At 38.6% G+C, this 10,934-nt stretch overlaps 2 protein-coding genes and 1 long non-coding RNA gene across 7 annotated transcripts; 2 read left to right on the plus strand and 1 right to left on the minus strand.

Annotated features, from left to right (window-relative positions):
- Positions 3,860-4,601, plus strand: LOC104769637 (glutaredoxin-C8). Its single transcript, XM_010493897.1, has one exon. It carries the CDS (start codon positions 3,949-3,951, stop codon positions 4,366-4,368), a length of 420 nt encoding a protein of 139 aa, XP_010492199.1. The 5' UTR covers positions 3,860-3,948; the 3' UTR covers positions 4,369-4,601.
- Positions 5,052-10,419, minus strand: LOC104769640 (pentatricopeptide repeat-containing protein At5g14080-like). 5 transcript variants are annotated; one of them, XM_019242459.1, is made up of 5 exons: positions 10,329-10,419; positions 9,962-10,144; positions 8,467-8,549; positions 5,622-8,175; positions 5,052-5,528 (listed from the first exon to the last, which is right to left on the minus strand). In XM_019242459.1, exons 4-5 carry the CDS (start codon positions 7,276-7,278, stop codon positions 5,278-5,280), a joined length of 1,908 nt encoding a protein of 635 aa, XP_019098004.1. In that variant the 5' UTR covers positions 7,279-8,175; positions 8,467-8,549; positions 9,962-10,144; positions 10,329-10,419; the 3' UTR covers positions 5,052-5,277. The 5 variants fall into 5 exon arrangements, with proteins under 5 accessions (XP_019098004.1, XP_019098003.1, XP_010492205.1 ...); XM_019242458.1 differs by having other exon boundaries at positions 9,962-10,133; positions 10,329-10,418; XM_010493903.2 differs by lacking the exons at positions 9,962-10,144; positions 10,329-10,419 and adding exons at positions 9,100-9,271; positions 9,467-9,600.
- LOC109131436 lies at positions 10,172-10,924 on the plus strand. Its single transcript, XR_002037072.1, has 3 exons — positions 10,172-10,272; positions 10,349-10,415; positions 10,815-10,924. It is a non-coding gene; the product is annotated as an uncharacterized LOC109131436 (long non-coding RNA).

Consider the following 10,934-nt stretch of genomic DNA (forward strand, 5'->3'; position numbering starts at 1 on the left):
GACCGGCTGTACACCATCTTTTATTTGCAGATGATAGTCTTTTCATGTGTAAAGCTAATGTAGAGCAAGCTGAGGTTCTGTTAGCCATTCTTACAGCTTATGGAAAGGAAACTGGGCAAGAAATCAACCAATCAAAATCGGCTATCACTTTTGGAGATAAGGTGGCAGCGAATGTGAAGCTGGAGATTCAGAATACGTTGGGAATCCTAAATGAAGGAGGAGCGGGTAAGTATTTAGGATTGCCTGAATGCTTTAGTGGTTCAAAAGTGGAAATGCTTAGCTATATTAAAGATAGACTGAATGCAAAGGTGTCGGGGTGGCACGCTAAGATGCTTTCAATGGGTGGTAAGGAGGTGTTGATAAAATCAGTAGCTTTGGCAATGCCAATTTTTGCCATGTCATGTTTTAAATTGCCAAAAGCCACTTGTGCTAATCTGTCAAGTGCAGTGGCAAACTATTGGTGGAGTTCAAATGAAAGGCAGCGGAAAATACATTGGATTAGTTGGGATAAACTTTGTTTACCCAAAGATCTTGGTGGTATGGGGTTTCGAGATATTGGTTTGTTCAACCAAGCTTTATTGGCCAAGCAGGCATGGCGTTTGTTACAGTATCCTCATAGTCCTTTTGCTAAGCTAATGAAGTCGAGATACTATCCATGTTCCTCGTTTTTGGAGGCCGCCCTAGGACAAAGGCCATCATACGGGTGGAGAAGTATTTTGTTTGGAAGAGACCTACTGAAAAAAGGGCTCAAAGTGAGAGTTGGTAACGGTGTTTCATTAAAGGTGTGGATGGATTCTTGGGTAGAAGATGAGGTAATGAGACCACCTTGGATCAAAAATTTGCTGATAGATATAAACCTTAGGGTGAAGGATCTTATTGACTTTGAAAGAAGAGATTGGGATGTTTACAAATTGGAATATCATTTCCTGCCAATGGATATAGTAAGGATCAAAAATCACAAACCGGTGGTGGATAAGGAGGAATTTTTGGTCTGGAAGCTCAATAAAAGCGGAGATTTTACGGTTAAGTCAGCTTATTAGTTAGCAGGGCAAATCAATAGGCAATCGGCTTATTAAGACGCAAATATCCAGCCCTCGCTAAATGTATTGAAAGAACAGGTGTGGAAGCTTCAAACGGACCCAAAGCTAAAAGTATTTCTCTGGAAAGTGTTGAGTGGAGCTTTGCCAGTGTTATCCAAGCTAAACCGGAGGGGTTTGAGGCTCGATGAGAGATGTCAGACGTGTGGTCAGGAAGGTGAATCAATAAATCATGTCCTGTTTGAGTGCATTGGAGCAAGACAGATTTGGGCCTTATCGGATTATCCCTCGCCTGAGTTTGGATTTGATAAAGGTTCGGTGTATTCAAATATGCACCATTTATTGGTCAACAGAGGAAATAAATTGTGGCCACTCCTGCTTAGAAGAAGCTTTCCGTGGATCATTTGGAGGATTTGGAAAAACAGAAACATTCTTTTCTTCGAAGGAAAACAATTTTCTCTGCCCAAATCAGTTGAAAAGATTAGAGAGGATGTGGAGGAATGGTTTGTAGCTCAGAGACTAGAGTCTGAAGGGGAAGAAAAGAGAGTAGAAATACAAAGTGAAGAAGTAAGGGCCCCAGAATCATTGATACGGGCATCAAGAATTGCAGAAAAGGAAGAAGTTTGTTCAGCTCCACCGACTTTATGCGTAAAGTGTAATGTGGGAGTGGCATGGTCAAAAAGAAATCAACTGGCAGGAGGGGCGTGGGTACTGAGGGATGAGAATGGGCTGGTGTTGATGCATAGTCGTAGAGCGTTCACTAATGTTCCAAGCAGAGATCAGGCAAGCTTTCTAGTTACACAATGGGCTATGGAAAGTTTGATCAGTCATAGAAGGACTAAAGTTATTTTTGCTATGGAGGATGTGTCTTTAGTACGATGGGTTTTGAGACCAAAAGCTTGGCCGTCTTTTGCGTACGAATCAGGAGAGTTACTAAGGTTGTTAAAGTTGTTTGCTTTTTGGAAAGTGGAAGTGGAAAGACCAAAAGCTAATAGAGGAGCTTATCTCATTGCACATAGTGTCACAAGTGAGTGTCGAATTCAGTCATATGTAGCGTCTGGATACCCAATGTGGCTACAACAGGTTTTCGAAGATGAGAGAGTAGGATCCTCTGCTTAGTTTTTTTTGGGGAATGAGGTGGTTAGGTAGGTTTAACCATTCTTTTTGTGAAAACCAGGTTTTCGAAACTGGGATTGTGGGTTGGAAGTAGTAAGCTAATTTGGGGAAGGGTCTGTACTTTTGTTTGTTTGTTTGGGAGGTATACCAGGGCTGTGTAAGGACATGCAAAGGATTTCCTTTGATCATAACCACTAATATAATATAAATCAGTTGACAAAAAAAAAATGAAAGACATGAATAATTCTAAGCAGCATCTTTCTTTTATTTTTAATTAAAAAAAATTAACACATAGATGTAAAACATAAATAATTTAAGGATTTTTTTTCTCCATATACAATCGATGAGAAGATGAGGCGAGGTGACTATGCATTGCAGATTTGGTACCTATATAATTTCATAACAAGTTGTTTGTGCTGACAACGATAATACTTTTTTGTTTTAGCTTTATTTTTTTGGGTTTTTTTTTTGGGGAGGGGTTGGTCAAACATGAGAAACAAGAAGGCAAGTTTGCAGATAAGAAGAAACAAAAGGCAGAAGCATGCATGAAAGCCTAAAAAGCATGTGACCAACTTTGTGAAAATTCAACTTCTTCCTTTTTCAGCCTTTTGCTTAACTTGTCTCTACAAACAATCCTCACTATATATGGATTTTAACAGTTTTACCTAACAGGGACTTGTAACGTTTTTATAATCCTATATAATGAAAAAAAGATGCTATGGCATTGGCAAGAACACATGCCAACTTGTAAATTTTTCCTTGCATCAAGAACACTGACATAATTCTGATGGTAGCATTAGCAAGTAAACGATGGTGGCAACTCTTATCTCTTTTAAAAGTTCATTCCAAGAATATTTATGACTACTTTTTTTTATTTTTATTAAACACTAACTAGCCAATTTTCTATATATATATCCCATTATGGGCTAAGAATAATATGTTTACGAAAAATTCGATCTTGATTACCAAAAAATATATTCCAGCTTGTATATCTACTACGCATATGTTTATAGCGCTACATATGTGAGATGCTAATTGGATTACAATCTCAAAAATATATATATTCCACTCCTTTTATGATCATATTGATAATGGTTTTATAAGTAGCTTGTTTATAGAAATGGATTAGAGGATTTTTAGCATAAAGTGAATTATGGAATATAATGGCAAACCACCGGCCATATCCAAACATTCGACCTCATCTCTGCGTTACGACTTGCTCACATAATGTTGGCAGCATCAAATTTATTATTCGGCGCGTCTCCATAGAATATACATATATATTGGACCATTTATACATTTTTATATATGCAATATTGGACCATTTTTATTTTGCTTATATTGGACCAATTTTGCAGACAAACACTAGCTAGCTAGTGTAACTTTGTAAGATATTACTACAGGAAAAGCCGACAAGAAGGATAGATATCCATTACCAACAATTCCCTTAATATTCTACTTACCTATATATAACTGAAGTTTAATTATTCTAACTTCTATATTGTTGTAAATTTTTCTAAGAATATTAAATATCTCTATAAAAATATCATCCTATATATCATAACAAAAGCTACAAACCATGTTCCATGTCTATCACATCAATAACTTTGCTATCATCATTTAAAAATAAAATAAAACTACCAATTAATTTAGAAATTCACCTTGTATAAATAGTATGCATGCCTCTCACTCTCCCCCTCAACCAACTCATCATACAACACATTCTATCTCTCTTTCACTCTCTCCCCAACCAAGTCACACACTCTCTCCTCTTCTTTCTCTCTAAGAATACAAAATGCAATACAAAACAGAAACTCGAGGGTCGGTGTCCTACAACAACGGTAAGGTGAACAACATGATGAATGTGTTTCCGTCAGAGACACTGGCGAAGATAGAGTCAATGGCAGCAGAGAATGCGGTGGTTATATTCAGCATGAGCACGTGCTGCATGTGCCACGCTATCAAGCGTCTGTTCCGTGGGATGGGAGTCAGCCCCGCTGTCCACGAGCTTGACCTCCACCCTAACGGCGCTGAGATCCACCGTGCTCTCCTTCGTCTCGTCGGCTGCTCTAGCGGTGGCGCTGCTACTCCGGGGGGACTACCAGTTGTGTTCATCGGAGGGAAGATGGTAGGATCAATGGAGAGAGTGATGGCTTCACATATCAATGGCTCACTCGTCCCTCTTCTCAAAAATGCTGGCGCTCTCTGGCTCTGACGAGATCCCATCATCCTCCGATCCAACCTTTCCTTTTTTTTTTTCTTTACTTTCTTTGGTGTTTGAGGACAAAAAAAAAACCCCTCGTAGGTTTAATTCTAGTGTCGATGAATTAGTAGTGACAGTGAGAGAGAAGAGTGGTGCGTTTGTTTTAAGCTTAAGCTCTTTGTCTATCCTTAAGCACACTAATATATAAAAAGTATGTGTTTACTAAATTCTCAAATTAGCTTTGTTTCTCATCTCCAAGTTTTACAATTTTTCGACAGTTGATTTGCAAAAATTGAACGGTTAGTTTTCAACAAAATAGAAATTAATTTGTCAAAATTAAGACAAGAAGGACGAGGTTTTTATTTCATGACCTAAAAATCTTAACCGTTATAACTGTTAACTGTGTGGGAAAATAATCGCCTCTGAGGGTCCCCACTTCAGATTACGTGGACATCCACAAACAATAATCCGTGATTTTGACCCGACCGTTGCGTCACTACGAGGCTCGTACATCGCGTCACTGATGATTTTACAGCTACGATATGTATAAATTTTGTTGCTTGCCAAGTAAAAAAATGGAATATACAAAAATACAAAGAGCTTAGAAGGTTAATTTGACAGTTTAATACTTCTTCAATAAAAAACTTTAAATAGCTCATCGTGAAAGAAAAAAAAAAGGAAGCTAAAATGGCATATACCGTAAGAAAAATTATTCATTGGAATAAATTCTTACGTAGACAATAAACGACTTGTAACGTATAAGTCACCCAGAGAGAGAGAGAGAGAGAGAGAGAGAGAGAGATCTCGGTCACAGCCTACATGTTTTCATAGGACCTACACAGAATAAAGGGAAAATACAATTTGGTTTGGGGAATCTAATTGCTAAAACTAAAAGCCTATATAGCCTACTGATTGACATAATTATGTGTGCTCAATTGCTCGAATAAACGGAAGAATGGAATCAGGATCAGTTGATGAACAGAAAGACGCCAACAGGTCAGAACAAATGGTGCTAACAAGAGATGGCGACACCTCTTTGATCCATTTCATATGTCTGATTCCGATCTCAACTTCTTTCGCATCCGCCACACATTTCAGCAACACGACATGTGCTGTTGTGTGTTCTAAGTGTTCTCGAGCGCACAGCAGCTGTGATGCCTCGCCAAATTGGCCTACACAAACACACACATACAGAGACCAAAAGAATCAGCCAGAAACTTGACTTAATGCAATAAAACAACTAGAAGACATAATTGTTCTCTCACCGTTGCTGCATAGAATTATGACAAATGCGTTTAACACTCTTCTTCCAACTGTTTTATCCCTCTCCATACACTTTCTATAGACTTCCAAAGCAGCTTCAAGTTTTGTCTCTTTGCATAGGCCTTCAATGAGAGACGTATAGATTGTTTCATCTGGTTCAATCCCTTTCTCAAGCATCTTCTGAAACAGCCTCAAAGACTCCTCTGCCTTGCCTTCCTCTGACAATTTCCTAATAAGTACGCTATACGTCGTCAGATTCATTCTGCATCCCTCAACAAACATCTCATCCCACAGTTTCTTCGCTGGACGGATCATTTCCGCTCTACAACAAGCTTCAATGAGAGCATTATAGAGTGACACGTCTGGTTCAAGCCCTTTCTTTTTCATTTCGTGAAGAGCATTATAACCTTCCCTGACTCTCCCGGCCTTACACAAGAACGATACCATCAAACTGTAACTCTCAACCTCTGAGAAATAACCTTTGCTTGACAAAACCTCATAAACCTTTACAAGATGGTCGCTCTTCCCGTGCCTGCAAAGATTCTTACTCAACTTGCTCAGAGTCCGAATCGCAGGCAATTTCCCTGTACTCACCATGTAATTCAAGAAGCCAACAGCAGAATCTGAATCCACTGCAGAGACTGATCCGATTAAAGAGTCTAAGACATCATTATCAATTGGGAAACTCCCACTCACAATCACATCAGCCACTTCCTTAGCCTCTGTTAATCGTTTAGCTGAAATCAAATCAAGTATAAAACCTCTGTAATCACTACTCCTAGGTGCTACACCAAGCTTTCTCTTCTTCTTTAGCACGACCTGTCTCTCATAAAGATTCCCACTAACTACAAATGCTTCAGCTATGATTCTATAAGCCATAAAATCAGGTTTACAATCTCTATTCCTCAGCTCTTCCAGTATATAGAAAGCATCCATCTCTCGTGAAGATTTACAAAGACCATTGAGTATCAACAAAGCAATGATCGAGCCATTGATGTTCGAGTTAGCATCCTTTTTAACCTCATCAACCAATCTCAAGATCTGATCCGTTTCACAACTTCTACAAAACTTTCCTATATACACACCGAAACCAACAGTATTCAAAGAAACACCTCTTTGACGCATTTTAACAAACAGTTTGTGAGCATAATCATAACAACACTCATCAGAAGTTAAAGCAGCTAAAAGACGATTACATACATCGGGATGAATCTCACGACCCGTCGAAAGAGCTTCTTCTAAAACCCAGAACGCGTTCTGAGGTTTCCTACCCAACACAAGCGCATCGATGAGTGAGCGGTACACGGAAGAATCGAGTACGATTTTGTGCGATTTGACTTGTTTGAAGAGAGCGTCTATGGCGGAGAACTGACGAGAAAGCGAAAGAGATTTGAAGATAGAGTGGTAAGAGAGTGAATCGTGAGAGTAACCTGGTTGCTGAGCAGCCCAATTGAAGAAACCGAGAGCGAGGGAATGGTGGTTCAGGAGAAACGGGTCAATGACTCGAGCCACAAGCGATGGGCTTATTGAGTTGCGAAAGCCGAGACAGTGAAGACTCTGTTCAACCGATGGACTCCATACCCGAGCTGATCGAGAGCTTCCTGAAACCTTTAGAAGCTCACGGCCTATCCTCACCGCAAGCTCCGCCGCAGGTCTCATGGTCTGAGTCCTTAAAAAATAAAAACGGTTAACTAAAATCCCGCCGAGAAGCTGACGTAATCTTTTCAGGTCTGACAAGTTTCATTGGTTTAGCCTAATGGGCCATTACAACTTTGCATCCGTAATTTACTATCCATTTTTGGCCCATCAAAGTATCTGCTAATATCTGACAAAACACTCACAATGTTTCTCAATTAATTTATTCACATGTGATTTTCTAGAGGAAAAATTATTAGCTTCTAGAAGAAAATGACATGGGCATGGCAACGACCGCAAATATAAAAAATATTATTAACCTGATTGGAACTACTTTTAGATTAGGTTTGATACAATTTTGGTTTTATTTTAAGAACCAAAAGAGAAAAAAATTGAGGATAAAAAAAACAGCTTCATATTAGTTATTTTGGCATGGTCGGTTAAGATCAGGTAAATCAGATTAATAATTGGCGACCAGAAAAGTAATCGGATTCATAATCTCTTTCCCTAAAGTGACTAAGGGGACCATTAGATTAAGCCTGTAAGAGAAAGAAAAAATAAATAAATAATTACTTTTGATGGTAAGAAAAATAAAACTATTGTGTCTACTTGGGAATAATATAGACTTCAGGTACAATAAGGAAAGTGAAAAAGTTGGATATGATACCGAAAGAAGAAGATATGATCGAGGAACATGAAAGGAAGATATGTCGACTTATCAAGTGTCCACGTGAATTTGACATAACTCGATCACATTCTAAGAAATAGAAGATAATGGAGTGGGAACAATGGAAGTGACTCCAAATTGCAAAATTTTAGCATTTGTAAGTTTGTTTAAATCAGGCACAAAAGTGTCTACTTGGTCCCATACCCATATTACCTACTTCTGTTTGTTCCTTTGTTTCATCCCAAGATGCTTCCCTGTAAATTGTAAATCCCCATATCATCAACCCATTTGCTTTATCATCATCTTTTCATATTTGTTCAAACTATATCTAATCTGCATTGTCTATGTGGTTTCACACAGATGGCTAGGTTCATCCAATCCTTATTTCCGCTAACAAGTTCCTACTTGATTTACCAAAACAAAACTATATGTGCTTCTACTGCTATGGAAATGGCCGGTTTAGGATGATTAATAACAGAGGTGAACAAACCCATAGCATTACGAGTTGTAATATTATTAAAAAACACTGAAGCAAACAACAGTACCTGATGTCGTGGACAGCTTCACCTGTCTGAATCAACTAGCCCCAAAGTCTTCCTTGTTTTGTCACGGAGCTCCCATATGCTTCCTGGAAAAAGTACTCTTTCTTTACTTTTCTGCAGGATGGTCATCAATCCAAATGCATTTTCTTCTTGTCGGAGACAGCAAGATCAACAATGCAGTACTCTCTATATTTGAAAATTAATACGACATAATGCCTCCTCAATCACTCCAAGTGAACAAGAGCAAGCATACATGTTGTTTCAAATAATTTAAAATTAATCTTGATGCAAAGCAGCAACAAAGTTAACACAAGTTTTCTAACCAAATACAGAATGAGTTTGTACAAACCAGTCACGCTGGCTATGTATCCACATTTCAACCGAATGCATACTTTTTTCTAGCATACAAGATATGGATCGACCATTTCACTGCAATTTGCAGGCAGGGATGTCTAAAAATCAAGGTCTACACAAAAAAAAAAAAAGCAATAGCAAAAGTTGATTTTGCAGCCACTATTTATGTATACTTTATTTGCAAATGACTTGTAAATTTAGTATTAATGGCTCATGAACGCCACATAAAACCACAAAACTGTCAAAAATATTGAAACTCAAATCACGATAAAATAGTAATACCTGAGATGATTGATGATTGTAATTAAGGATAGCTACTCCACCAATGAATTTGCGCGTCATGTAACCACAACAGTAGGGGCTCATCTGTAATGGCCCTCCAACTTGATCTTGATGTGATCTTGATAGAGAACGGCCAACCAAAATTTTGTAGCTTTCTTGGTGTTGGTCACCACTGTCATCAAGCTAAAAGGCGTGAGATACTGTTGCAACCAATTCACTGCTACATCAAGAGCTTTCAAGCAATCATGGTTCTCTATAAAAGTCATTTTCTTCTCTAGTATTGTGTGGCAACTCAAGCAAAAAAAATGAAGGTACGGTCCATATCTACAAAAAAAAAAAAGTTAACTAACTTGTAGCTAACGCTTACCAAATCTTATTTTCTGGCAGCTTTGGGGCTGGATGCATCATAAGTTCCGGGAGAATAGCAAAGAACCATTGAAAGATGCTACAACTGGTAATACTACTGTACTTCTCGGATGCTTCGTTTCTTGTCAAATATGTACAAATAGGAAGCGTATTTGAATCCTAGGAGAATTAAGCAAGCATTTCAGGGCCGAGTAATTATCACTACTTAAACATCCATTTCTAGAAAAATAAACTGCTGACCTGATTAAAGACTAGGATCATGCACTCGTGTGCAAAGCATTGTGATTGGGGTCAGCTAGCTGAATAAAAATCCCACCTACTCAATTTGCGTGTGTTAGCAGCTAAAGTAGATCTCTCCCAAGCAAGTATCATCCAGTAAATGTCATGCACCCACGTGCCTGTTGCAACAACACAGTTTCCCTATTTCCTGAGCAAAGCATATTTTCCATGTTCNGTCAAAAATATTGAAACTCAAATCACGATAAAATAGTAATACCTGAGATGATTGATGATTGTAATTAAGGATAGCTACTCCACCAATGAATTTGCGCGTCATGTAACCACAACAGTAGGGGCTCATCTGTAATGGCCCTCCAACTTGATCTTGATGTGATCTTGATAGAGAACGGCCAACCAAAATTTTGTAGCTTTCTTGGTGTTGGTCACCACTGTCATCAAGCTAAAAGGCGTGAGATACTGTTGCAACCAATTCACTGCTACATCAAGAGCTTTCAAGCAATCATGGTTCTCTATAAAAGTCATTTTCTTCTCTAGTATTGTGTGGCAACTCAAGCAAAAAAAATGAAGGTACGGTCCATATCTACAAAAAAAAAAAAGTTAACTAACTTGTAGCTAACGCTTACCAAATCTTATTTTCTGGCAGCTTTGGGGCTGGATGCATCATAAGTTCCGGGAGAATAGCAAAGAACCATTGAAAGATGCTACAACTGGTAATACTACTGTACTTCTCGGATGCTTCGTTTCTTGTCAAATATGTACAAATAGGAAGCGTATTTGAATCCTAGGAGAATTAAGCAAGCATTTCAGGGCCGAGTAATTATCACTACTTAAACATCCATTTCTAGAAAAATAAACTGCTGACCTGATTAAAGACTAGGATCATGCACTCGTGTGCAAAGCATTGTGATTGGGGTCAGCTAGCTGAATAAAAATCCCACCTACTCAATTTGCGTGTGTTAGCAGCTAAAGTAGATCTCTCCCAAGCAAGTATCATCCAGTAAATGTCATGCACCCACGTGCCTGTTGCAACAACACAGTTTCCCTATTTCCTGAGCAAAGCATATTTTCCATGTTCATACTTTTCTAAAAAACAAAGAATTCCATTTCAGGTAACAGCTATTCCATCCTTTCCTCCCATCCATCCCTTGATAGCCAAGATGTTTACCCCGCAGCATGTGCTGGCTCCAGATACAATACTGGATTCAGAAAACAAGTTAATCTGTTCCAGG

Source organism: Camelina sativa, chromosome 20 (assembly GCF_000633955.1).
Source record: "Camelina sativa cultivar DH55 chromosome 20, Cs, whole genome shotgun sequence".
NCBI lineage: Eukaryota > Viridiplantae > Streptophyta > Magnoliopsida > Brassicales > Brassicaceae > Camelina > Camelina sativa.